The sequence below is a fragment of the Xiphias gladius genome, chromosome 7, assembly GCF_016859285.1.
Source record: "Xiphias gladius isolate SHS-SW01 ecotype Sanya breed wild chromosome 7, ASM1685928v1, whole genome shotgun sequence".
In the NCBI taxonomy this organism is placed as follows: domain Eukaryota; kingdom Metazoa; phylum Chordata; class Actinopteri; order Istiophoriformes; family Xiphiidae; genus Xiphias; species Xiphias gladius.
The window spans coordinates 8,837,326-8,863,977 of record NC_053406.1 but is presented as its reverse complement, the minus strand read 5'-3'; the positions used below and the strand labels follow the sequence as shown (position 1 = coordinate 8,863,977).

Here is a 26,652-nt window from a genome sequence, read left to right as displayed (position 1 = left end):
AAATAAGCGCCCTTTTAGCATGCGGCAGCGATATACTACATTTTGGCCCTCGCTGGCTGAGCCCTCCAGGAAAATAATGCATGTTCCCATCAGTCATGCTACACTGCAGTGCTCCAAAACCCCCTCCGCTTCCACGCACCCTCAACCCAATCCATCATTCCTGAGTATGGTGGCCCCAGGGCACTGTCTAGGAGCTCTCTCTAAAGGAATGAGGGGAAACAAAAGAGAAGAACACAAAAAGGGAGTAAAACAGAAAGACAGTGAGTTACAGACAGAAAGACAAAAAGTCAGAGGGGATGTAAGGGGGACAGGGCAGGATGCTGTCAGCAGGAAGGTGTGGTACACGGCAGACTGCAGGAGGCCACTCCTATACTGTTTCTGCAACAGCTCTCTCAAGTTGAAGCAGTTTTCTTTTTCATTTTTTTTACCTTACCCCCCGACCCCTTGTCCGTTGTTTTCCCATGAGCGTAATTCTGTCACTATCTGATGTCCTCTTTTTTGCGTTGCAATTTATTTGTTGCTTTCTTGTTTTCCCCTTTTTGTGCTCATTCTAGTTTCTCTCATTTTTTTGCTTTATTCACCTCCTGACTCCCATATTTTGCCTCTCTAGTTTTCTTCTCTCCTTTCCTTTCTGTTCTTCTTTACCTATCCACTTTTCTCCTCTCTACCCTCATTAACACGCCATCTCGCTCTCTCTCTTTCTCTCTCTCAGGGCTTTTATCTATCCTCTGTTTCCCTCACTCCCTTCCACTGTCTCATTTGCTGACAGCTACAGTGGTACTCCTATGAGAGGGCTAGATGAAACCCAGAGAGTACTGTGACCTTCGTTTCATGGTGGGGCCACTATCAGTGACAAGCCATCAACTGCAATGACGTCTAAGGTGCACACATATACATGCACACACACGCGTGCATGCACGTAAAAACACATACAGTATGGGCTAATAGGCCACACAAAGCCATCATGAACACCCAGACGCACACACAAACACAGCACATTCTGGCATATCATGGTTTGAACGTATGTCAGTAGCCCTAAACCTTCAACCAGAAATTCGCCAAGGCTAACTAAGGTGTCACATCCTGCAGAAAGAAATGACAGCTACCCAGAGTCAGAGTCCGTCAGACGCATTCACATGTAAACAGAACACAAAACACACACACACGAGGGCCATGCAGTAAATAACAGCCATCAACCCGTGTTTTAATCAGCTTCAGGGACGCATGGTTGCTCGCTGTGACTCTAACAGGCCATCCTTCATCAAAGTGGTAGGTGGTGGGGTGGTCCAAGCATGGATGTACAGACCTGCAAGGTCACTGATCAAGCCCTCTGGTTGACCCCTTAGGCATGATAGTGATAAGTTAGCAAAATGCTTCACCATAAACCCAGGATGAAATAACCATGGGCCAAGAGGACTCAACCTTGAGACCAGACATATTAGCAAGATGTATGTGGGCAATGGACACATTGAATCAATCATTCAATCCATCTTCTTTATTGGATCAATTGCTGGCAGTTAAATTACTATTGGTTAAACCTGTAATATAGTTGATTCTGCACTTTGAGATGGAAAATCCAGCCTGGATTACATAGGAACCTCTGCTGAGATGATTGCAAGGATCCACCGGATGCCAATACAGCAAGAAGCGAGAAGAGCTGCAGTCAAGAAAGTTATTTCTAATTGCCTTCATTAGCTTCCCTCTTTCCATTCCCTGAATTCAGATAAGGTTCTTTATTTCATAAGAGTGTGTTAGAACAATATCATACCCTTGTTAGGAAATAATATCATACCGTAGGGTATGTGTGTGTGGCTTTGGTTTCTTTTTAGAGAGAAAAACATGCTCTGACTTTCTCTAATAAATCACATCATTAGAAAAGAAGGAGGAAGGAAGGCGGCGGCGGGGGGGTGGGGCATGGGGGGGGGGTGTTAAGAAATAGTAAGAGAAAAAGAACTGAGATGGTTAAACATATGACATCATGAGAAATGAATGTCTTTGGATTGGGGTTGGGACTGAAGCTGGGGAAAAGGAGGGCTGGGACTAAGACTAGGTTGCATCCAAGCATACTGTGCCATTGACGGAGCTGCCCTGACTGTGCCTAGCTTTTTCACATTTTGCAGCATGCTGCAAGGGCTAGTGTTGCCATATTCCTTTCATGTCCGCAAACATCTGGCACCCAACCCATCCAGCCTATTCCAGCGCATAAGTGACTAAGAAACCAGATTCCTTCAGCCCCCGGCCTCTCCTTTAGTGAATCCAACTGGGCTTTCACAGGTTTCACTAAAATAAACACTCATAGGTTTCTTCTTCTTCGTCCTCCATGTTAACATACCAGCTAAGTGACGTCCTAAACTTTTCTTCTGTATCAAAATGGATTCTAATGGATTGTAGTTTACTTAAGAAATGAACTGTTTAAAGAATTGTGATTTATATTTAGTTTTAATTAGCAACTTAATATACTAAACAGAATTCAAATGTACTGTGTGGAGTTGCAGCTCATCTGAATTGCTAATTCAACACATATCTCAAAAGATAACCTATGCAAAGCAGAATTACAGAAGTACAGTTCTACCAAGAGGATGTGATTAACACTGATGAGGAACAGCTTTAGTAAAAAAATGCTACAAATAAAAACATGTTGATTGCATGCCAGAGGATTTACACTTGTTATCATCAGGAGGTTGCTCATTTCCTCTTGGTTTGTTAGCAGCTTTATTGTGATTAGTAAATTACCAGCTATGCAGATGAAGTGGAGCCTGGGTGTCAGAATCAGTAGCTTCCAGAGAGGTAAATCGAAACTGTGTTAAATATGCAAAGCTTCATCTGGCGCACCTCCGGGGCCTGATATGGCGTCCTCTTTACTTTATCCGTTCTACAGAGACTGTTTTCATAATTGTTTGATTGCAGAAATTATATTTGACAAACTGATAATTTTTTGGCGAACTGTGTGAGATGCTGGTTGAAGAACAATTGACAGAGACAGAGAAAGGAACCAAAGAAAGGAGTTAAGAGTCATTGTAAGAAATGATGTTTTTTGCCAGAGTTCTGATCTCTGCCTGTCCTCTCAATAAGTAACAGCACACACCTTGAGCTGTACAGACTCCTCGTCTCCTTCCTTTTCCTCAGAGACAGGCAAGGATGAAACAGCATAAACCACACTCTGTTACCCTCTGAGGCTTGTCTTTAATGGCTCTTTTGGTGAGTCAAAACTGCTTTTCACTCACTAAATCATCTTATAATCAGTCATTTCTTAGTCTTAGGCTTTGCTGTCGTTCTCTATTTGCCTGGCTAATTTTCTGAGACATGCAGCTGATGCAATGGTTTTTTTTAAATTAAGCTTTTGTAAATGGTGTCTTGTCTGATTAGGATGCAGGTGCAGCTGCTCAAATTTACCAGATTTATCCATTTAGGGCAGATTAATGCGCTTAAACACCCCTTCTTCCACACAAATGAGTTCCACTCTGCCTTGTCTACGACCAGCGTGGTAGTGTGAAGGGTGCCAAGCTCAATCTGAGAGTAATGGGGGAGGTGTCTCTCTTGCTCAAATGGATCATTGCGCTCCAGCTCCCAGGGTGAGGCAAGAGATAATTTGTAGGGACAGGCAGAGTCTCAAAGCAGACACTGATTTATTTGGATAGCCAGGGTCCCGAACAGATGCACTTTAACTTACTTGAAGAGGAAAGGGTTAACAAAAGCCTAAGTAAACCCACCAAAAGGAAGGAAATCCTGAGGGTCTAGTGTGTAAGTTAATTGCATTCTTTACAAATCCAAACTCATACTCATCCCTGATTAAAGTACCTGTAATCATTTATAGACAGCAGGATTCAAGGAAGAACATATTAGACAGGCCAAAAGAGGTCAGCCGGGCTGTGAAACAAGCTAATTAACATAAACTCCAACAGTCCATAAGAACGTGTGGGGAGACGAGGTTTGACACTTAAAACCATTAAGGCCCTCTATCATCAGTGTGTCATACTTCCTACTTCACTGTGCTGTAGCTCAGAAGTTGCCACCAAGAGCTCCATCTGGCAAAAGCCATGAGAACTCAATTGATAAGGATCGGCTCCCACACTGGCCACTAGCAGCATGGCTTCATCATCCCAAGCAGTCATTCAGAAAACAATAAAGCAAGGAAATCGGTTGCCATTAAGCTGCCCCTAGCATATACTTTTTTCTCTCATTAATGCTCCGTAATAATTGATTTAGGTCTCAATCAAGATGGATGCAGTCATGGGATTTTTCCAGAAACTAGAGTACAGCTAAAGTCCCCTCTTCCCTGCTCCAGACTCAGCCATCTTCTAGAATCAGAGGTTACAGTATATTTAGATTGGTGCGACTCCTGCATCTTGGGTTTGATTATTCTCTCTGCTTGCTTGTCTATATGATACTGAGTCAGATGGAGTTCAAAGGGTTTGTTTAGCAGCTTTGCTTTGCCAAATGAAGAGGACACGTAAAAAACCCTGGGTGGTGGGCTGAGGAGGAGAAAGAAACCCAGCAACAAGGAAAAGTGGAATACTTCAAAGTTCTGCTGACTGTAGTTTGCTCTAGCTCCAGAGGCCAGCTATATAAACAACCAGAAACTGTATAGCAAGCACAAATGTGGGCCTGGATATGAGCTGGAGAACAACAAAGAAGATAAAGGCGCCTTTTATTTTGTGAGCTTTCACACCCAGCTTCTGGCCTCTCTCACAATGAGTCCAACTTAAACACACGTCATGCAACCTAATGCAGGGTACTCAGAAGTGGAAAGCCAGGAGAGAGGAACAGTACTTATTCTAACCTTGTGTAGTTTACTCCCCCTCAGATATTTAAATACATGGGAACAACCTTCTTAGGATATGCTAAGTTGTACCGCCAACATCAGACATAAGTATTATCTTTCATTGTTTTATACCTTTGAAAAAAAACTAATAATATTGCCAGAGGACTACACAACCTGTCTCAGACATTAAATTTTAGCACTTCTCTCAAGCTAAAGGCTCGAAAGTAATCAAAATTGTAAAACAGCTCTTCTCAGGTGACCCTGCTCTGCTCCGATTTTTCTTCAAACATGTGTGTCATACATGCATTTCCTCACCTAACAGCAATCAAGCTTTTCTTTTTTTCTTGGTTATATAAACATTGCTGCTGAGCGTAGGAGTAAGACATTTACGTGAAGGGATAAGAACTTTATGATTCAAATCTTCTAGGGGAAAATGTGGGTGTTTCTGAAGGGAAGATCAGGAGGAACCAAAGCTGATAAAAACACCAGCATCATATAATATGCAGCACACCCATCACAGGCAAAATAATAGTGTCTATGTTTAAAATGCCTATTACGGTGTTTGTTCTGGAGAGATGTCATTCTGGCTTGGTCACACCTCAATTTGAAAAGCTCTGGGAGTAACACACAGACAGGAGAAGAATAACACACAGACACACACACACACACACACAGATACAGCCCCCGATGATTGTAGGCTTGACTTGATAAGTGATGGGGGGGGCTCCAGGTGTGTTTAATTGTGCATTAGGCCTGTTTATTATGACTGACTGAGAGCTTCACAACAGGATCTGCTAAAGATCACTTAAACACCTGTACTTTTTTCACATGAGCCTCATTCTCTTCTTCCTTTTATCTCGCTGTCTGTTTATTTGTCTGCCCCACATTCAGTCGCACTCCCGACTTTATTTTTTTCTGCCTATCCGTCTCTCTGCTTTTCTCTGTATCCCTCTCTGCCTCTTAATTCTCTGTCTTTTTCTCCCCTCTCTCGCTTCATGCTTGTGATACACTATACGACAGAAGTATGCAACCCAGCCCAAGCTCCCAGCAGGCTTGACAAATTCAGGGAGAGTTGGGTCCCATTGTTATGTGCATACTGCAGGTCAAGGGCAAGGTGGGAATAAAAATCGGCCCAGGACTTTTAACTCGGACCCACCATCACATACTGCCGACATCACACTTTGTAGTCATCTGTTAGTCAATTACAGATTTTTTGATGACTTTGTGACTGTGGTTTGTAAAAAAAAACTGTATCAGAAACGTCTTTTCCTTTTACAGTCCACAACTACAACAAAGTAGCTACAGTCACAAAAAAGACCATTTAACGGAGTCAACACACTATCAACAAAAACAGAACATTAATAAGTAAGGTAGCTGCTATTTACTGCTTCTCAGTTTGCATTGTATTAAATTGTATTTCTGTTTTTCACTTTTCACTCTCTATAACTACAAGTTAGTAGGCTATAGAGAGTGTGCGACTAGAATACAAACTGGACAGTACAGCAGTAAATCCAGCAACAGGCATATTTCATTCTTCTTCCTTCATTGGATTTTCTGGAAATGAGTTTTTGCAGGTCTGAGCTAATCTTACGGACAATGATTACTTTTTAAATTCTATTAGAATTTCTGATGAAACCAGAGCAGAAAATGAGGCTATACAACATTATCCTAATAAGTAAATTCAGACTAGCTTCATGTTGTCTTCTGCCAACTGCTTATGCTGTAAAACTTGACTGGTGTGACTCACTGGGAGCTGTGGTCCTGAACCCACTCTGCCACTCTACCCTTCGGATTTTAACTTCTTTGCTCTGAGCTTTTCAGCCATACCCTTACGTTTTCTTTTTTCTTTTTAAACTTGGTTATTCATGTAAAGCGAGTCATCAACAGTCGATGATAATAGGTGGCAGCCACACAGAACCACAGTGGATTGCGCAGCCTGCTTGATTGGGCTGATCAACGCGACACAGCGCCATCTATTGTATCTCTCTCCCTCTTGCTCTCTCTATCTCTTTCTTTGTCTCTCTCTGACGTTTTATTTTTTTCACATTGAGCCTTTGGCGAAACGCGTGTAGCAGCCCACCAGGAAAAGTTTCTGTTCTGCTGATGGCCACTCCGCCATTGCTGCAGGCTCAGGCTGCAATTCTACATTAAATGTTACAATTAAGTATTGAGTAAATAAAGTGATACACTGTTCGTAATGCATCTTTTATTTATGTCCTTGAATTACTCCATCACAACTGTAGGTTTCCGTTCTGCAGCAGAATCCTTCAGAATTGTTGTCGGTTTGGGCCTGTGTGTTGGTATAAAGCATAAATGTGAACATCTGCTGGTTGTCTTAGTCTACCATGATAGCAAAATGAATAACTTTGAGTTTTGGACTGCTCGTTGGACAAAAGAAATAATTTAAAAAATGTCTCAATGGGAACTTGGACAACATGATCTTCCCTATTTCCCTGTTAGTTTACTAATTACTTAATGCTTCATGATAGATCGGTTGATAACTTTTAAAAACAGATAAGACTAATACCATGAACAGGATACCAACATTTTTGTATAGCTGCCGTATTTACAAGAGAGGGAAACAACAAAAGTCAGTGAGTGACATTTAAAAAAAAAAAAAAAATCATTTGTTGCCAGGTTAGCAAAGCGCTTGGACCGAAATTTCAGGCCCATGTAGGACTCTATTACGGTACAGGAGAAGTTTGAAGGGGCCATTTATCACATACTTGACAACCCTCATTCACTGACTTTCGGTAATTGCATAGTGAAACACATTCAAAGGTGAGGTAAAGACTAAAATCATAGTGTGCTCTAATGCCACTCAAGCCCATGATCACATGAAAATGCAAGCTCTTACACTAGGGGACAAGGTTTGAAACTTTTTGTTGTTTTCTTCTGTGGTTTTCTCTCATCAGTGATTGCACTGAGCTTTGAGTTGCAGATCAGCTAATGCCATGGGACTATGTCTGTGCTGGTAGACAAGCAAAATGCACAATACATTTTCATCTGTGCTGACCTTTGTAGAAATCCTGTAGCGAATGAAAATAATGTCTGAGTGCCAAACTGTATCTATAATTGGGAAAATATGAGCGTAGTGTATCGACAGCTCTACTCTCTCACACTCTTTCCCTTTCTCTCTACCACTAACAGCAGTTCACACGCCACGAGATGATAAGGCATCAGTGAGTGATCGGATCGGACAGAGAGAAGCTAATGGTTACGCTAATGTACTGAAACAGTCATAAATCTATAAACAAATATTCAGAAATGCAGACTTGCATGAGATACAGATGAACACATACATACAGTATAACATAACATGACATAACAATGTGCATGCATGGACATTTGCAATCCTGTATGAGTTTACATGCAGAGTTATCACAAATACATTCATTACATTCACCCACTGACACATGGATGCATCCCTTTATTTGCATTGGCTCAGGATTTATTATAGGTTAAACTTGATGTGCCTCCTTTAAGGGATACAAACATCTTTGCCCCTTAAACAAACACACTCACACACACACACACACACACACACACACACACACACACACACACACACACACACACACACACACACACACACACACACACACACACACACACACACATTCATCCACTTACGCACATCTATTTGTACTTGCACAAATCTCCATAGTATAATATCTGTGGAGCATCTGTCTGTGCCTGGTGCAGTAGTAAATAACCCATTCCATTGAAGGGAGGGCTCTGCTAATGAAGTCAAGTCTATGCCACTGCACTGCGTAACTCACTGAAGCTGGCCGGCCGCAGCAGAGGGCTCCTGCTCACCAGGACACCGTGCCTTGCTCCGCTCGTGGCTTGTACTGCAGCGGCATGGATCGGCTCATGAATAAGAGAGAGCTGAGAGATCAACAGCTTTTAACTTGGGTGCTCTCCTCTCACTTTCGCTCTTACTCTTTATATGGCAGAGATAGCTCTGAATGCAGTCATTAGAAATCCGCTGATAGAACTGGGAAGCAGAATGGGATGCAGATGATGTAGACAGATAACAGAAGCCTCCCCAGTGTAGGGGCCCTCCTCCTTAATACGTGCCGCACTATCATCTTGATGTCTTTGTGCCGGAACATTGTTCCCTTGTTTGGAAAATGAGGTAAATCGGATTCAGAAAACAAGTGGATTAACTTAATCACCCCTCGGCTTTGACAATGACCTTCGCTTCTGAGGCATAATAAGGATTAGTTAGAAGTGGAAGGACATATGCCATGCAGAAGAAAAAGATTATAGTTCTCTCGTGACAGAATGATTGAAAAGTGCTGTTCACCATTCCTTCATGGTGAAAGGCTGTGATAAGAGACCATGGAGCACTGCATCATAATGCTTGGCTGTGACATTCAAAAGAAAACTGAGGGATATTTGTAACCCTGCACAGTAAAATGCCTTCAGTGTAGCTTTATCAGATGGAAATCTGCTTTTAGTGTATAGAAATGTACATAAACAAACCACAATACTGTCACTGAAACAGGGAAAGAAGAGTTTACATTTACATTAGGGCTATTGATTTCAGGCTGGATAGCATATATTCTTCATGATTCCGGTCATTATTACGAGGGAAATGGCGTACTATTTCTTAGGTCCTGCTCTACATTATTGATCCCTACACAGGAAGGAAGTTATTCTCAGGGCTGTATGAAAGACAATACAGGTGCGCCACTGCTCAATAGGACATTACAGTCAACAAGGTCATGCAAATTAATAACAGGCGATGATCTTTGCCCTGACTTATGGGAAAGGTGAGGTCAGGTAGGAATATGAGTTCGCCAGGCACACTGCTACAGGCAAATGGAAGAAAGGAGATTTTCAATAGAAGTGGATGGATGGCAATTGATCTCCAGTCACAAAAAGGGCTGATCAATCAGCCACCAATCCTACATGTCCTAACAGGATGCTTGCTTCTCTGGAAACTGATCCTTTTCAAAATAAAAAGGCAGGTTTGGAAAAAAGTCGGAGAGGGAAGAAGTGCTGACGTGTGTTCAGTGAAGGATGCAGCTGTCCGTCGCTGTTGTTTTTGGGATCAGGACTTATGCTATTGTTGCTATTGTCAGCCGGAGAGGGGTTATCTGTGAAAGGAGGCTTATTGAGGGAAAGCTATGCGTTTGTGTCTGTGTGTTCCTCTGCTGATGTATCAGTACACAGTGTATGCATATTTTTCTCTGTGGCAGGACTGATAAGCAACTGTTTTAATTGCAGACTCAGGAGGATGGCAGGCGGGCAAACATACTGCAATCCCCCAATTCCTCCTTTCCTGCTCATATTCCTTTCATATGTCTCTCCCAGTGTCCCTCTGTTCTTTCCCCTTATGTCTGTCTCTCTTTATGTTTTTTTTCTTATCGCTCTGCTTCTGACTGCAGTTACATAAGGGGAGCTGGTGGTTGAGGTATGTCTGCATGCATTTATGTGTTTATCAGTGTCTGCACGAACAGTCTGTGTCTTCGTGTGTGTGTGTGTGTGTGTGTGTGTGTGTGTGTGTGTGTGTGTGTGTGTGTGTGTGTGTGTGTGTGTGTGTGTGTGTGTGTGTGTGTGTGTGTGTTAAACAGCACCCACTTCCTGTGTGTATAAGAGTATGAACTGATGTAATTGTTTTAGATGGCTGCTTATATCATGGCTGTATTCTGGATACTATATGTTTAGGTTGTGCTCAGAGAATCATGTGCTTAGAGAAGTGCCTACCGACAATACAAATTATGCACTACTTGCCACACATAAAATACAGACTCATACACAGATTTATACATCCATGCACTGCACACACTGTCTTTCTAACTCTAGTTGAGAGAGAAAGGGGAATTGTGTGTTGGTACGATGCGTACCAACATACAATTTACGATTTTCACTATCTGCCAAACCAGTTTCTCTTTCTCATACCCTTATCTGTTGCTAGATTATAAATTCATTGCCCAGCATGCCTCCTTGACCATGAAAAACATCACTCTCAGCAGTGAAAGTTTGTCCTATGTGTGCTAACCTGCACAGGCAAATCTGTGAAGAAAGTTAGAGGACATGTACACACACATACACCACATAAGGTCATGAAATGGCAGCAGCAGCAGTGGCAGCAGCAGCAGTGGCAGCGGCAGCGGCAGCGGCAGCGACAGCAGCGGCAGCGGCAGCGGCAGCAGCAGCAGCAGCAGCGGCAGCAGCGGCGGCTGCGTTTTGTCTCTTCAGGCAAACAATAAACATTTGATTGCTGAAGCTGCTATAGCTCACTTGCGCACCACGCACTGTACATAGGTAGGGAGGCAGGAGGGAGAGAGAGAGAGATGGGGATGCCTCACAAAAGTCTCCTCTCTCCCTCTCTCCTCCTCTCCCTCCCTCCCCCCTCCTTTTCCCTCTCCAGCCAGCAGGGGGGTGGGGGGGGGGGTGGGGAGAAGGTGAGCCCACACTGACAGCCCCACTAAACAAAGCTGGACAGGGGGGGGGTCTGGAATGCGCCCTTTCCTCTGATTAGCGATCTGTCCCTGTGGATACGGCGTGTAAAGCTGATGGTGAGAGGATGGATGTTGGAGGGGGAATGAGTCTGTACTTGGGGCTCCTGGCTGCTGGGCTGGCTGGGGGGGGCGGGTGGTGGGGGCAACACTGGGGGCGGATGCACCATTTTTCTAGTCTAAAATGAGCCCAATGTCACCGTGACAGTGCAATGTTCCTCTGAGGGCACCGCGGGCAAAGGGGGGAAAATGATGGATGAAGCCTCTCCTGCTTCATCACTGTGTACACACACACACACACACACACACACACACACAAACACAAACATTCACCCCATGTCAGGAAAATACATACACATAGTATACTCACACTATGACAAGGCTTACCCTGCAATATGTTCATACAAAAGAATGTTGGAATACACACATATGCACTCACAAATACCTGCACAAATAGAATTCACACACACGCTACAAATATGCTCACACAAAGCCATCCGGGGATACACACATACACAAACACATGAAAGTGCACACACGCTTTGAGTGATTTATTTGTGTCCACAGGAGTTATAATTAATCACTGGGATATAAACACTCCAGATGCAGATATTTACAGGAGTTGTCTGTAACATACACACAGATGCACACACACACACACACACACACACACACACACACACACACACACACACACACACACACACACACACACACACACACACACACACACACACACACACACACACATCACTGGCTTCATTATGACTGCAGCCCAGGCTAATGCCACAGGATCAATGACAGATCCTCTCTCTCCCTTTCGCTCTCTCTCCTCCTTTCTCTGACCCAAAAGCAGCAGCACGTTGCCATGCAGAGCACCCTGGAGCGTTCATTCCTTCTATGACCGAGCAGTAGCCTCCAAAAAGGCCCTTGGGTCATCCCATTGCTAATACTCCACCTCAACATATCCGTCCATCCCCGTAGATATTACACCAACCCCAGCCAACCCACTGCTCACTGCAACACCAGTTATGAGGGTTAGGAGGATTACACTGAAAGGCAATTACTTAAAGTGCTTATTACCTGCAGAAAATTGTAACCAGTAATGCTGAAAGAATTGTTAATTTACGCCACACTCTTATAAAAGCATTCAGTTAATTCAGGTTCCTTTTAATCCAAATTTTCCGCAAGATGTGAAAAATTCCACAGTTTAGATGCCACAGTTGTACTGAGCAATGCAATAACGCTGAAGCATCATAAGCATCTGTGATCAGATTACTGCATATTTACAGTAACTGCAACAGATTACAGATGTCATCTTTTTGGAATCAGATTACTGTAATTCCATTACATCTAATCAAATACTCCTCCTCGGCCCTGGCAGGCTCACAGAAAGCAGCATCCCTGAAAAGTCCTCATGTAGATGCGGGTCTACACAGGGGGGGAAGGAGAAATATGGCCGGCCTCTGGTGAGCAAGGCACGTATAGCTGAGTGGCCATCCATCACGACCCTGCGGCGGAAAGCCATACACACTCTCTCCGCTCAGGCCCCTTGTCTTGTAGGAGGGAGAGAGGATTGGGAGGAGATAGGACAGTAAGAGAAAGGGCTCATAAACATACTCCCTCAGGATGGGAGGAGGTAGGAATGTAAAATCCTCCAACACAGGGCTGGAGAAAAAATGTCTGGCCTCTTAGATTGATGGACTAAGCTTTTGTGCTTGTAGTGTTTTTCCTTCAGCGAAATACACACGGGTGTATGTCTATGATTACTTGTAGTAAAGCCGTGGCTGGGAGTGGATGGTGGCTACAGTCTAAATATTAGGATTAATGATCATGCTAGTCAGTCTAGTGAAACATCATTCATACTTCTATTGCATTCCAATGCCATGTAGGCAAACAATAGCAATACAGAGAACATTCAGGGTCTGAAAAAAATGAAATCTATTTGTTTTTCTACCCTCTGATCAAATAAAATGCTATATTATACTCTGTGACAGATAAATAAATTAATGATAAGTGGGATTACTTGAGCTCAGCTACAGGTGAGGTGAAGAAATAATCAATACAAAAGTAAAAAATAATGAGGGCTTTCTAAACATATGGTGTGCTGGCTATTCTGATGCATTCAGAGGATAATGTGTGCCATAATACATCAAATTTCCACCCATTGGCCAGGGCAGGTTCAATTTCTACTCTCCCTCCACCTATAACCGCTACTCTCTCTTCTACGAGATCAACTGCAGAAGGTGATTATATATTCAGCTGGTCGGACTAAAGAAAAGGACAACAGAGAAATGAAGCGAGGAAATGAAGGAGACACCAGGGTGGGCGGTGCTTTAAACAAGATGCAAAGAGAGCTCCGTGCCTCAACGCTATAACTTTCACTGATAATCAAAAATGCGCTGGCACCGTTGCATTAAGATTTCCCTAATGACCCTGCGTGGTACAGTTACCAAAATGACAAAATGGCGCTAACTTGCATGTCAATGAAAAGGTCTCCCGATACACTTCACAGGGGCAGCACCGGGGCGACTGAGAACGCTGTTGACATCCCTTCAGAAAAACTGTGCACAGGTATATCTAACTTAACAAGAGGGCTATTAGTTTGAGTTAAAGGACAGCATCGATGTATACATGCAGCCAAAGGTTAGTCGTTTCATCTGTCCTGGGTCTGTATCAACAGACTGTATTAAACTGTGACTAATAACACATTAGTGCACATGGTAAATGCAATAAAAGAATGAAAGAGTTGTTCCGTTGTCTTGTGCTTCTTTACAGTGAATTGTCGTCATGAAAGCTCTGTCCCAGGCATATGTGGAGGAAAGGATTAAGTCTGGAAAGAGGAAAAAGAAGTCTGCATATGTGTGATGATGATGCTTTCTGTGTTTTTCAGTATATTTTGCAGTATAGGCATGTAACCTGTCGTGTCCGATGTCAGTAATTTTAGCCAGCAGCAAACACACGTGGTCAGTTTCCAGTGCAGCCCATTGCTAACTGTGCACTTTTTCTCGCGCCCTTGCCACTATGCATCTTTAGTTTCCTGTAACTGAAAACCGTAGCTCTGTCATTCTCCAATCCTGCCACTTCAGAGGCATCTGTGTCTGTGGTAATCAAGCTGAGGTAATCTCTCAATATTGATCCAGTCACGCGCCAAAGGCAAATATTTTAAAGTGCAAAGTGAAACCTGCACAAGAGGGCTGAAATTTGGTGCTAAAGGGAGCCACAGTGCTCACTTTGCTCTTCTTCTTCTACATATGCTTGTGTTGCTTGAGCAAACCTTTGACTGCCTACATAAGCTCCTATGAATTTTGTCTGGTAAGTTGTGGCAGCCACATAATGTAGAGGAGGCTTCACAAGACAGTCATTGATTTCAAACAAATCTGTCCGGACATCTTCTCTTTCTGGTTCGGTACACCTTTCCATGGCTAATGAGCAGCCGTCTTCGTTCCCTGCCGAGTAAGATGTTCTTTTCGTGCCTTGTGTCAGGAAACACTGGCGGTTCATTGCCAGAGAGGAGAGATGGAGGAGAAAAAAAAAAAAAACGTGTGATGGTTAAGCCTGAGCTTTAAGACAGACAACTATGTCCCCTAATCCCTTCTGAGCAGCCGTAAGCCTTTCGTTATCGCTCGTTAGAATTGTGCATCCCTTAAACACATTAACTTAGGCCCTAATGCAGGCCCCTTTTGTATGACACAGTAGCTGCTCATAGCTGCAGTCACTAGACTAAGAGGGAAGAAACATGCTAAGTGCTGTCAAACTCGTTTAATTGGGTAACAAGGGTGATTTTTTTAATGGATACGGAGTATCAGCACCTTTTACAGCAATCAGCGTCATCCTGACAAGCTCTTGAGGCGATTGCTGTTCCACGCTATCCCTCAAACATGTGTCAGAGAGGGAATCTGATGATAAAACCAGGCATGAACACAGACATTGACAGCCACTAAATCACATATGCATTCACATGGTTGAATATTCACATCTTTCTCTTTCTTTCTGCTGCACATATCGGAATGCTCCTCTAGTTAGTTATCAGTATACATGTGAAAAAGAGAGGCAGAACCTTGCTTTCCTCATGGGGCTTGTGGGACTAGGATCAGAGCTACATCCTCAATCCCCTGCTCTGTACTCTACAGTAAATCTCCAGCCACAGTGTGCACATTCCTGACACTGGCCGTCAGTTGCCCCACATCCTCTAAGTCTGTCTACCAGAAAGAGCTCTTTTAGCTGCACGAATAACTCATAGCAAAAAAGACAGAAGGTAGTTAGTTAATGTAACAGTTCACTACTTGATCCCTAAACAGTGCTCTATGTGCTGTTTGTGTTATCCCCAAATAAAATGCAAATAATATAAAAAACAGTTGCCACCATCGGCTTCACAAATAGAACACAAATGTAATTTTATTTCAGTGTTTTTCTTTCATTTCCATTTGCTCAATTCAGTGCACATGGATAAATATGACCTGATGCTGCCTGTGATCTCCAGCTGTGCTAAGGGTCGCACTGACAAGGGAGAACCACAACGACTTGGTGACCACTACAATAAAGCAGGCCTTGTTATGTATTCTGACTGCAGAACGGCTAAGATGCTTGGTGTTTGCTGAGACAGCAGATGACTTGCCTTGCTCTCTTGGCCCCTTGTTCAACCAAGGCAGGATAGACTTAATTGCCTCATTAGCAAAAGGGCCGGCCAGGAGTCAGCCTCTTCCACATTGTTCAATGTCAAGAGTGCAACCGAGAGGAAAGGTTAATAGAGTAAACAGCATCTCCCTCTCCTAAATGGAAAAATGTTTGTTTTCTAGTATGATGGGTCAGTGGGCGAAAGCTTCATTTTACTTCAAGGTAACTGAATTATGCTTTTGATCTCATCTTATCTATGTATTGCATATGTTAACCTTCATTATGCCCAATTTCAGGGTATAACACAGCTTGCTGTTGCTTGTGGGGCAACTCCCAAAGCTGTCTTTTTTAAGCTTGGACCCATCTAGAAAGCAGAGTCATCATGCCAACTTTAATTATTTTAAGAGGCTGAATTTGCAAACTCTGCTATTTCCTCCTCCACAGCATCTTTGGAACCCAGACAGAAAATCAAACCAAATGCTAACACTCTTGATTTCCCTCTCGAAGAAAGTCACACAAAATAAAAATTATGTCTGCTGCTGAGAGAAAATGTAAGGTCCTAAAAAGCCTAATATTTAATAATTTTGAGAGAGACGTCAAACTTGGAGCACATCACAGTTTTCACCCACTGCTGCACCGTTGACATGCTGAAAAACATCTCTATCCTCATCCAGCAACCGCAATAGGACAATTTTAAGTGTAACAGTTTTGACAACAATGCCAAACCATGAAAGGTATCTTGAATGCAGTCCTAAGGCCCTGTCTATCTCTCGACAAGAGATGGGGTGCTCTACAAGTTGGGTCTGACAAGCTGCGTGTTGGGCCAGGCTAAACAAATGTGCACTAAACAGAAATGGAGAGGATGTCAAAAACAAATGGAGGAAACATGCCGTTATCTTTACTCAGCTGCGAGTTATGATTGCAAAGTTGTTGGCTTCAATTTGCTAGTCTCTGAGGTACACTCCATTACTGTTGTGAGTTTACACAATCACATGAGCACCACTAGCCTACAGCTGCAGAGAGCACTTGTATATGAGTGTTTATCCGGCATTAACAAAAACAAGGCACAAACACACTACACTACATGTAAATGCAAAGCTAGTGCTGCCCTTCCTGATGAGTCCTACTATGGAAAAAAGACTATAAAGAGCATTGTAAGATAAAGATGTAACATCCGCACTGTAGGTTCTTCAGGCTGTGGCTGACACCGCCCTTACTGCAGGGCAGTTTCTGACAGTGGCTACATTAGAAAATGTACAGCTACACATCTGCATGGGCAGCATAGCGTAAAAGCTCCCTTTCATCAACAAGTCAAGTCTAACGAGTTGGAATAAACCACGGTGGTGGTGCCATCTGTTCTGAACCTCTTTACTGGGAAAGGTGAAAAGAATGGGGAGTACAAGAAGGGGAACAAGCTTTTTTAGCTCTAGCAACATATACTGTACTTAGACCCACAGTGTGAGATAAGTGACTTTATCTTCTGTGGAAACAAACTTCTCAACCTGTTGGCCTGATAACGGGTTTGTATGCTGTTTAATATGAAATACTGAAGGGAGAGCTCTAGTACATTAGTGACATTACACATTTAATTTGTGGACAACTTAGCAATTGATCAATGATATTAAGTTTACAGTGTTTTCGCTGTGCTTTGCCAGACCAAATGGCTGGCAATGTGGTTGGATAATGAAAGCCATCCATCACTCAACATCCAGTGCAAGAAAACAGCACTGGCAACCCAAGTTATTGCTTATTAAACTTCCTACTGACATGAAGTAAAGTTCTGATGACCATGGATTTCATCCTTATAAACAATTAACTAGCAGTATTGCAAATCTTGCTTTAAAGGCTAAACAGAATATGCCTAGAATTTTACACCTTGATGTGACCTTTTTTAGTCCAAACCAAATTAAAATCCTTTTTTTCTTGAACTTAGTATAGCTCTAACTTTGAAAGATGGCTGATTCCTGACTTCCGCTATCATGCACTAAGAGTGGAGGGGAATCCTCCGGATGGTAACCGCTTTGTCTTCGACCATTCTAATCAATGGCCACCGAATTCCCTCCCTTCCAAACACCATCCATCTTTAGGACTTTCCAGGCTCCTCAGTGACGACCAAAGTGGCTGAAGATAAATCTCTGAAGGGCAGAAGGGCTTCTACTGATTAAAGCCACTAACGCTTTAGGGAAGACTGGCAAGCAAAAGAGGAAATGGAGTGAGACAGTGTAGCACGCGGGTTCAAAACACCTAATGGAGTGTCCTGCTTGCTGGGCTATTAGAATGCTTCAAATTGAAAGGAACAGCAGGGCATCTAAATAGGGCGACGTGGAACATTTCCTCCTGTTCATTCAATCAGCTCCCAATTGGAAAAGTGGAAGAAGAAGAAGAAAAAACCTTGCCTGGGTTGCCATTATTTGGTGCAACGCAAGTTGCTTTTATTCATCTGCAATCAGCTCTGGGGATTAAATTACAGCCGAATGCCATATCGAATGAAAGAAAAGTCAATATTTATTGACTATTTATGTATCTGCACCATACTGGAAAAATATCAAATACATGTACAGTTCAAAATTCTTTCTGTCTGCATTAAAAAACTTTTGCTTTAAGATTTATGGGGATGAGTCCTTGTGGTTGCAGTCAGGCTGTGAGCTATATTCTCTTGCTGGTTCTCATTTCATCAGTGCGATGCTGTTTGAATGTCCAAGTTGATATTTGGACATTATAATCAATAATCCCAGTGTGAGATGAGGCCCCGCACAGGCTGGAGTCTGACAGGTGCACCCCATGACCAATTAAAGTGCTAAGCGACTGGTAAGAGATGATCAATTATTGGCAGATGGTTTACTGGGGTTTTGACACTGTGTCGCTCACTGAAAATGTTAGCCAAGCACACAACTTGCCCAGCAGTGAAAACGCCATACCGTACAATCGAGGTCCACTCTGCTGCGTAAAGAGAGTGATTTCATATCATCATGACTTGACGTGCAATCAGCAGGATCGGGCTTGGTCAACCTTGCTCATGTTAACTGGCCTCCAGGTGACATGGGAAATCTTTGAAGAGACACATAGGCCTGACCTCTGCTGTAACACAACTAATGTCACTCCTGTGCTGCTCGCTGTGTGTAAATGTTTCATCAATAGTTAGCTTTCTTCCTTTGTGTCACTGATGTAAGCACTATGCTAAGCTGCTTGAGAGTGAAAGACACCTCAGCAATAGAGAATTTGCTTTTTGAGCTGTTTATTTTCCTGCACAGCTGCGTCGAGCAGCTGAACAGAAAACAGAGACATACCTGGATTCAGAGACAGAGAACATAGATCAAAAGCAGATTCTGCTTAGAGGAGACAAGCATACCAGCAATATTCCGCACTGCCAGTTTTCCGTAAGGCAGAAAGCACTTGAAAGCACCACAACAGGGCCGGGAGCTCTGAAATGATAGCATCTCAACCCCCACCATTGATAAACAAATCATTTTAAATGGTATTTTTGCAAGATGTATGAATTTTGATCACCTTCGCTCTTACAGCCGAAGAGCACTTGGTTGGTGATAGATGAAATTCTATTTCCAGCAATGTCAATAGCTGCAAAGAATTAATATCAGGACAGACCTTCAGAGGAGTGAATCAATGGGAGACAATTCCATGCTCCACCTCGCCGACAGCATCTGCACTTATCTCACCGTTTTGTTCACTCTTTGATCTCCTCATTGCTTGCATAAAACAATCATAGACCTTGATTAAAATATTTATGCTCACAAGGAGCAAATCACTTCACATTTTTAAGAAAATAGCTGTAATTGTGCTTGCTTCATTGACTTTCATGGTTATTCCCTACTGCAAATAAGGCTGAAATCCTCCCTTTGAAGGAAATGGCCATGGCTGTAGAGATTACAAGACACAAGAGGCCAATGCAGCCTCTGAGTGTCACGACTGTAGATGGGACAGAATTTACTGACATGATGGAAAAAAAGTAGAACAGAGTATGACATATGACAGAAAATAACAAGATGAAGAAAAAAATTATAATCATACTAATAATGGGGAGTGAAAGCAAACTGGGTCCTGGTTATTTCATTTACTGCTAGAGATCCATAATGGATAGGGACTCCTAGAATATGGTCATGTGAAATCTATACATTCCTTGATGCCAAAGAATAATGTTGTTAATGACATGGTTAACTGACTGCATTTCTGCTTAGGTCAGCTAGTGAGAGATCCAGAGGCAGGGTCAGGTGATTCAAGAGGCGAAGGGGTTATTTTTTAAGGTGATTGCTATTGTCACTGCTGTCTTGTGGTCATGTAATTAGCTTTCTGTAAAGCAGATCTATTAAAATGCATGTAAATATACACGGCTGCAACTACCAGTCATTTTCCTTCTTGAGTAATCTACTGATTTTTTTGTTTTGTTTTGATTTGTCAATTCACACTTTTCTAGAGCCCACGGTGACATCTTGCCGAGCCTGTTTTGTCAGACCAGCCACACCCAAACACAGTAAACGTGCATGTAAAACGGAATCAGCAGCAAAAAAGAGTCGCAATTCCTCACATTTGAGAGGCTGGAAACAGGGAATGATCAGCATTCCTGCTTTGAACTCTGCTGTCTCCTACAAATTACATTCATATACAAGTAATCTGTATTGCCAAATTGCGATCTGTAAGAAAACATAATTACTGCCTGGATAACATTTTTTCAAGAAAGGAAGAGCTACATTTATTTACTTGCATGGAGTTCGTAGGATAGTGGTCAGAGCATTAGTATAGTAAACATGTGGCATCTTTGTGCTTTAAGTCACTTTTGATTTTTTCAATATTTAACCAAGACAGTGATCTTTTCCGAACCTTAACCGAGCACTTTGAGTGCATAAACCTAACCATAAACAAGTTCCTACTGAGTTTCGGTTTATACGAGTGGATGCTGTATTGCAAGAGTGGATGTTTGAGGAAAACAAATGAAATAAATTGTCAGTGAACATTCTGCTGATTGGTTCTGTGTCACATCTTTCGTGTTGCCAGATTTTTTTTTATTACGTTTCCTTCAGATCATATTTGCTGCTGAAATTTAGTATCATAAAAAATAATATCTTGGAGACAGTTTTGCTGCTTGATAAATGTCTTACATGATTAACCAATTTTTAAAATTGCTGGTGATTAATTTTCTGCCAATTGACCGATTGATTAATCTCCTAATTGTTCAAGCAATTAAAATGTCATTTGCAAAATATTAGGAGCACCTTTCTAGCCAATGGTAGTGTGTCTGATCACAGTTGAATCTTATATGAGTTTGAGTTTTGTTCAGTAAAAACAATCTTATGGTTTACCTGTTGTATGAAACAGCAGGCAGCTGTCCATACATGTGGGTTATTTATCTGGTCAAAATGAGTGTCTTTAATTGTTTGTGTACTGTACAGCAGTACAGCACACTGGTGCGGAGTACTCGCATGTGTAGACTGCGCATGTGGCTCTGGTTAATGTGAACGTGAGCCCTTCCAGAACATCTGTCAAAGATTAGCAGTAAAGTGAAATAGGCAGTTCCTGTTCATACGTTCCAAAATAATCTGGCAGTAATTTTCCCAGTGAAGGATGAAAAGGGGGAGGGTTTATAGGTCAGAAACACTACACAAACCCAGCTCTGTCTAGGCATGTGTCTTGTGTTTTACAAGATGCAAGTGACAAAAGGCCCATACAGAGCAAAGCTTGAAAATTATGGGTGTGGTAGAAACATATCAAAAAGAAAGATGAAGAAACTGTCAGACAAAGGAATATTGTAGAAACAACACATGAATTTGTTAAAGGCCATGTCCATTCCGCCCCTGTGACCTTTATTTTTACCTCGGACATCCTGGGCTGCTATAAAAATACAGCCAACCTCAACCGTCCACTAGTAGGAATGAAAGCACTTACTCTGAAGCAGGTACACTTTCAACTACAAACACTCTCATTTCAAACATAGCATCCAGCTTGCTGCGACAGAATAGAAAGACCTTCTGACTAAAAGCACCACAATCAATGAAACATGAAGAATCCCTATGGTACAGAAGGAGGACGGCTTGTTATTCAGGGAAGCATGCTGTCATTCAAAGGCCGTACACATCAGGGGGAAAGTGCTTGGAAGGCAAATCAGTGTTTGTTAATGATATGGGTCAATTGTTTTAAGGACGGCTGGACCTCTGTACTCATCTGTAGGCTTCTCCAGTCACCCTTGGTAGAGGTTTTGTATTCCAGAGTGCTCTGCCCTTGCTGATCCATTCAGATTGGCCACTTTTGCTTTGAGTAATACAATCCTCTCTTGATGGAAATCTGTTTACACTTTGTTGTGCATGTCAAATAGCTGACATTGTAGGTGGAGGGGAAGTCATTTCACTCTCTGGAGCTATGCACTGCTAGCTATTTGCTATTTTCCCCTCAACGGCTGCAGTTATACCGTTCTAAAGCTTGAATGCCATATCTACTAGACACTGATTCCTGAGAACATTCTATATTTGCATTCTGATGCTTTGCAGTGTCCTTTTTCTTCAGTCTGCGTCTGAGAATGTGCTCCAAGATGATATGTCAGCATCACATTCATCAAATAAACTTTGTGTAAATTATTTGTACTTGCCAACTGAGGTGAGACTGAAACTCATTTCAAAGTTTATGCTTTTACAACGTGAGATGATGGCTATCTTCAGCGCACCGTGCAAGGCTCCACACCTAACTGACAAATGCTTTAAATATCCTGCAAATTTGTGGCCCACAAAGCAGATCTGCCAAATTCATCCCATGCTCTCAAAAAACAAATATTTTCAAAGCTGAGAGTAGGCATAGGGGACCACATGATGACGTTGACGAATAATGTGAATCAAAAGGAGATCAAAACGAAGCCCTAATGTATGGTAACTAGACGTCAAATGTCGAAATGTCTCTGGGTTTGTAGGAATGTCAGAAGTCTGTGCCTGGGTGTGTGTGTGGGAGTGTGATTCAGGCGCAAACACATCAAGATGTCACTTCATAACCTCTGGCTCAGGAGGCTCCTGTCATCTTCACATTTCAGAGATCCTCTGCCTACCCCGGCAGACATGCTAAATATAGAATGGGGACAGAATTTCTGTTTGGAGCCACTGCTCTCTTTAGCTACATCTAACACTAGCATGCGTGCATAGGCACTGCCATCTTTCTCACTGTTATACACATACAGGATAGGCACACATGTAGATGCACATGCATAGACTCACGAATGCTAATGTTAAGACCCTACTGTATTCCCACGACCACTCACATCGCATCGTCTTACAGACTGATCCTCAAGTGAACATAAGACTCAACCAAGTGTGGGTGCAGGGTTTGGTCTCTCGCATAGAAAAGCTGCTCATTCTTTCCAATTACATTTCTGTCAAGTGAGTTACACTATGTTATTACTTCTTGAACAGTCATTTTCAAATTCCTTCATTTAGAATCATTTAATCCTGGCACAAGGACAGATAGGCAATCCATCACTAGTCTCCTTTACCTGGCCGAATCTACCACGCCGTTGCACTGCACCATGCTGTTGCAGAGTTACTTTATTTGACCTTGTTCTGTTTCTTACTTTGTGTGCGCAGATTTGACGAAGGAGCTACAGAACACTCTGTGGCAATTAATTGTGCTACTTATCTATAATGTAAACAGTGGATATTACATCTCCAACAGATATTAAATTAAGGATGTCTCATGACTTGCGAGGCCAAAGCCAAATAAAAAGGAAATGAGCCCCTATTAATGGCTATTGATTCTTTTATAATAAAACAGCCACTTCCTCTCTTTTCTTGGCCTCGGTGTTGATCTTGAATTAATACAGGCTATGACTTTAGGAAAATGTCCTTCTGTCTGGCACAGCACAGCAGCCTAGCCTGAAAAGCTACATACATTTCCTTGCTCTTTTTGACTGACTGGCAGATGTTTTGTTTTCGCATGAGATTTGCATGCACCAGCTTGCAACTGTACTGGACACTCGGCCCTAATATCATTTTTCAGCTGCACAAATCGCTTTATACAGTCAAGTCTTGTGACATGACAGAGGAAGGAGAAAATGCCTCACCATGGCAACAAAAAGTCATTTAATACTCTTGGCACAGGCTGATGGTTATTTTAAGAGAAGTGTATCATTATTATTTTTAATTAGGGAATAAATTGCTGTTGTGTAATTTAATGTGTAATGTTATCACCCTGCCGTTGCTGGCTCCACTGTGGCAGCTAGGAATTGTTAGTGTTTTTATCATCATCATCACCGCCACCGCCACCACCACCACCATCATCAGTAAGGCATTGGTATCTAGATAATTTGCACGTTTAGCTTGAAGCAGACTGATGAACTAAACCCAAAATGTCTTGCTATGCAGTGTCCAATGCTGACTCAGCTTCTTTAGCTAAACCGAGGATCAGTGACCATCACCACTGAGCACATACTCCGGATTCACTGGTAGACCAATGTAACCCTTAACAAGTCAGCATGAATACAGATCCAAAGAGTACGTCAATTTTTCCATTTGCTATACCGCTTATCTTATTCAGGGTCACAGGGAACTGGAGCCTTTCCCAGAAGGCATTGGGCAAGGCGCAGGGTACTCCCCTGAGAATCACCACAATATTGAAGTAAATGAATAATGGGAGCTGAGGAGAACAAACTCTTTAGGCATTTACAAGCCTCCAGCACAAGCCACATCAAACATCAGTTGTATGTCTGAACTAATCAAATGCGAAATTAAACACAAATTCTGGTGTCTTGATTTTTCTCTACACTGCATTACAAACAGCAAGTAGACCTGGAGCATGACTTCTGGACTCAAACCAGAACAGACGAGCTGCCAGGTCTCGTGTGCGTTATTCCTCATATGGCCACTCTCAACCACTCCCACTTTAACTCAGGGGTTTCCAAACTTGTTCGTCCTCAGCAGCCCCGTATATTCAGAGACACTTCAGACTGTAAATTCCCTTTTGAAAAACAGTTTTTCCCCAGATACACCCAACTAGGGGAATGTGAGTTTTTTTCCACCCCATGTTTCACTGCAGGTGATGAGACAGCACCGGGGGTGGGAAACCTCTTCCTGGCAGTCATTTTTACATACTGTCTCACAGTGCTACAGTAACTTCCAGTGAGCGGAGTCACAGGAGAATTAAACAATCCTCCATTTGGCCCTGTACCTGGAATCTCCTCCAGGCTGTCAGTACATTACTGTAATATCAATAGCAGCAGCAATAGTAGTAATAACAGCAGTGTCGGTATTAGTATCAGTAGTAGTGGTGATAACATAAATTGCTGTCATTGTTGAGAGGAAGCTTTCATTTATGATCGTAAGAAACTAACATTTTCAACTAATCTGGTAAAGTTCAATTTCAAAGTGAAAAACATTTTTCTGGGCCAAACAATAAGAATCAGCAAATGGAAAATATCCAACAATGTGGGGTCTTAGCGGTTTCTGTATGTGCTGCCTTTTAAATTCTTTTTTGCCTGTGTTTGAAATGGCAAAAAGCATTTCTTCATCTGCAGCAAGCCTGCCTTTAGAGAGCCGGTGTCAATACATGCACATAAGTACATGGTCGATAAATCTGTATAGCAGATTTAAAAGGGAGGGGTCAGGTGAACTTTTATCCCCTTGAATTTTCCCTATTTTTGCGAGCTCCCCGAAGTACAGCAGCCTGTGGTTTGGAAATCAAGGCTGGTTTCTGTCGTTCCATTTTTCAGATACATGTAAATATAAATAGCCATTTCTTAACATATGCGCATTAGAAAGTACAAGCGTGACTACACAAGATAAACGAAAATGAAAAATAAATATAATCTGACATCATCCTACATCGGGGCTGGAAATATTTGCCAGATGTGTTTTAAAGGACGTGTTAAAAACAACAGAAATGTATACCAATAATAATAATAATAATAATAATAATTGTAAATATAATAAGGACAGATATCAGTATCCACATCCTCAGTGACAAATGACAGACGAACACGCTCCACTGTTTTTTCTTTAATGAATTCATTATCTTTCAAGGGAATGGGAAGTGACTTACCCAGAAACAAAGAGCGGAATATTGCAGACATCACGGCTGGAAATCCCACATGCAACGGAGCTGGAAACAATGCGCTCAGACTGCCTTCAAATTCATTCGGCTGACCTAAGTGCAGGCACAACGAAGCGGCACCATCGGCGAATCGAGGAGCGAAAGCAGAGATAAATAAATCTTCATTGAGCATATGAGTCCAAGGACATCATATGTTGCACACGCCCGACATATCTAAACCTCCCGAGGAGAAGAGGAAACGTGGCTCTTTCTTGTCACCGTCATTTTCATCACAGGCTACTTGGTGTCAAATCAAAGTTCCCTGGCTGTCTGGCTCTGGCGTGGGACGTGTTGTCTCAGGGTCCCCTCTGTCTCCTACTCGGCAGTCTCTCCTCCTTTCCTCCTCCGCTGCACAAAATGCCAGAGAGGAGGAGGAGGAGGAGGAGGAGGAGGAGGAGGGCGAATAGGTGGATGATGAGGGGATGCTGAAGGATGGAGACCTCTAGAGTCTGAAGTTCTCTTACGCAGCCCGAGCATCCTGCAACAAACACGAGCGGGCCAGTAGGGAGGGTGCGGGTCCTCCTGTTACGCGTTGCGGGCACGAGTGAGCTGATTTCTGTGATATGAATGGAATTATGAGCTAATTATAGCCTTACACTACGGAGATGCATATGGAGCTTATAGTGAGTGAATCTTTGGGATACAGTTAGTGAGACAACTGTATTTTTTTTTATCTTAAATTTCGAGATCTAATTAATGTAGTGTTATCTTAAGGTGTTTTGCAATCTA

The 26,652-nt window shown here is 42.5% G+C and overlaps 1 protein-coding gene across 1 annotated transcript in view; it reads right to left on the bottom strand.

Moving 5' to 3' along the window:
• The window catches only part of clmpb (CXADR like membrane protein b), a 65,001-nt gene extending 38,739 nt beyond the window's left edge, over positions 1 to 26,262 (bottom strand). Inside the window, exon 1 of the mRNA XM_040131716.1 lies at positions 25,873 to 26,262. Coding sequence (XP_039987650.1) covers positions 25,873 to 26,056 — 184 coding nt within the window. The 5' untranslated portion in view covers positions 26,057 to 26,262. The remainder of the gene's footprint in view (positions 1 to 25,872) is intronic.
• Between the last annotated feature and the right edge of the window lie 390 nt (positions 26,263 to 26,652).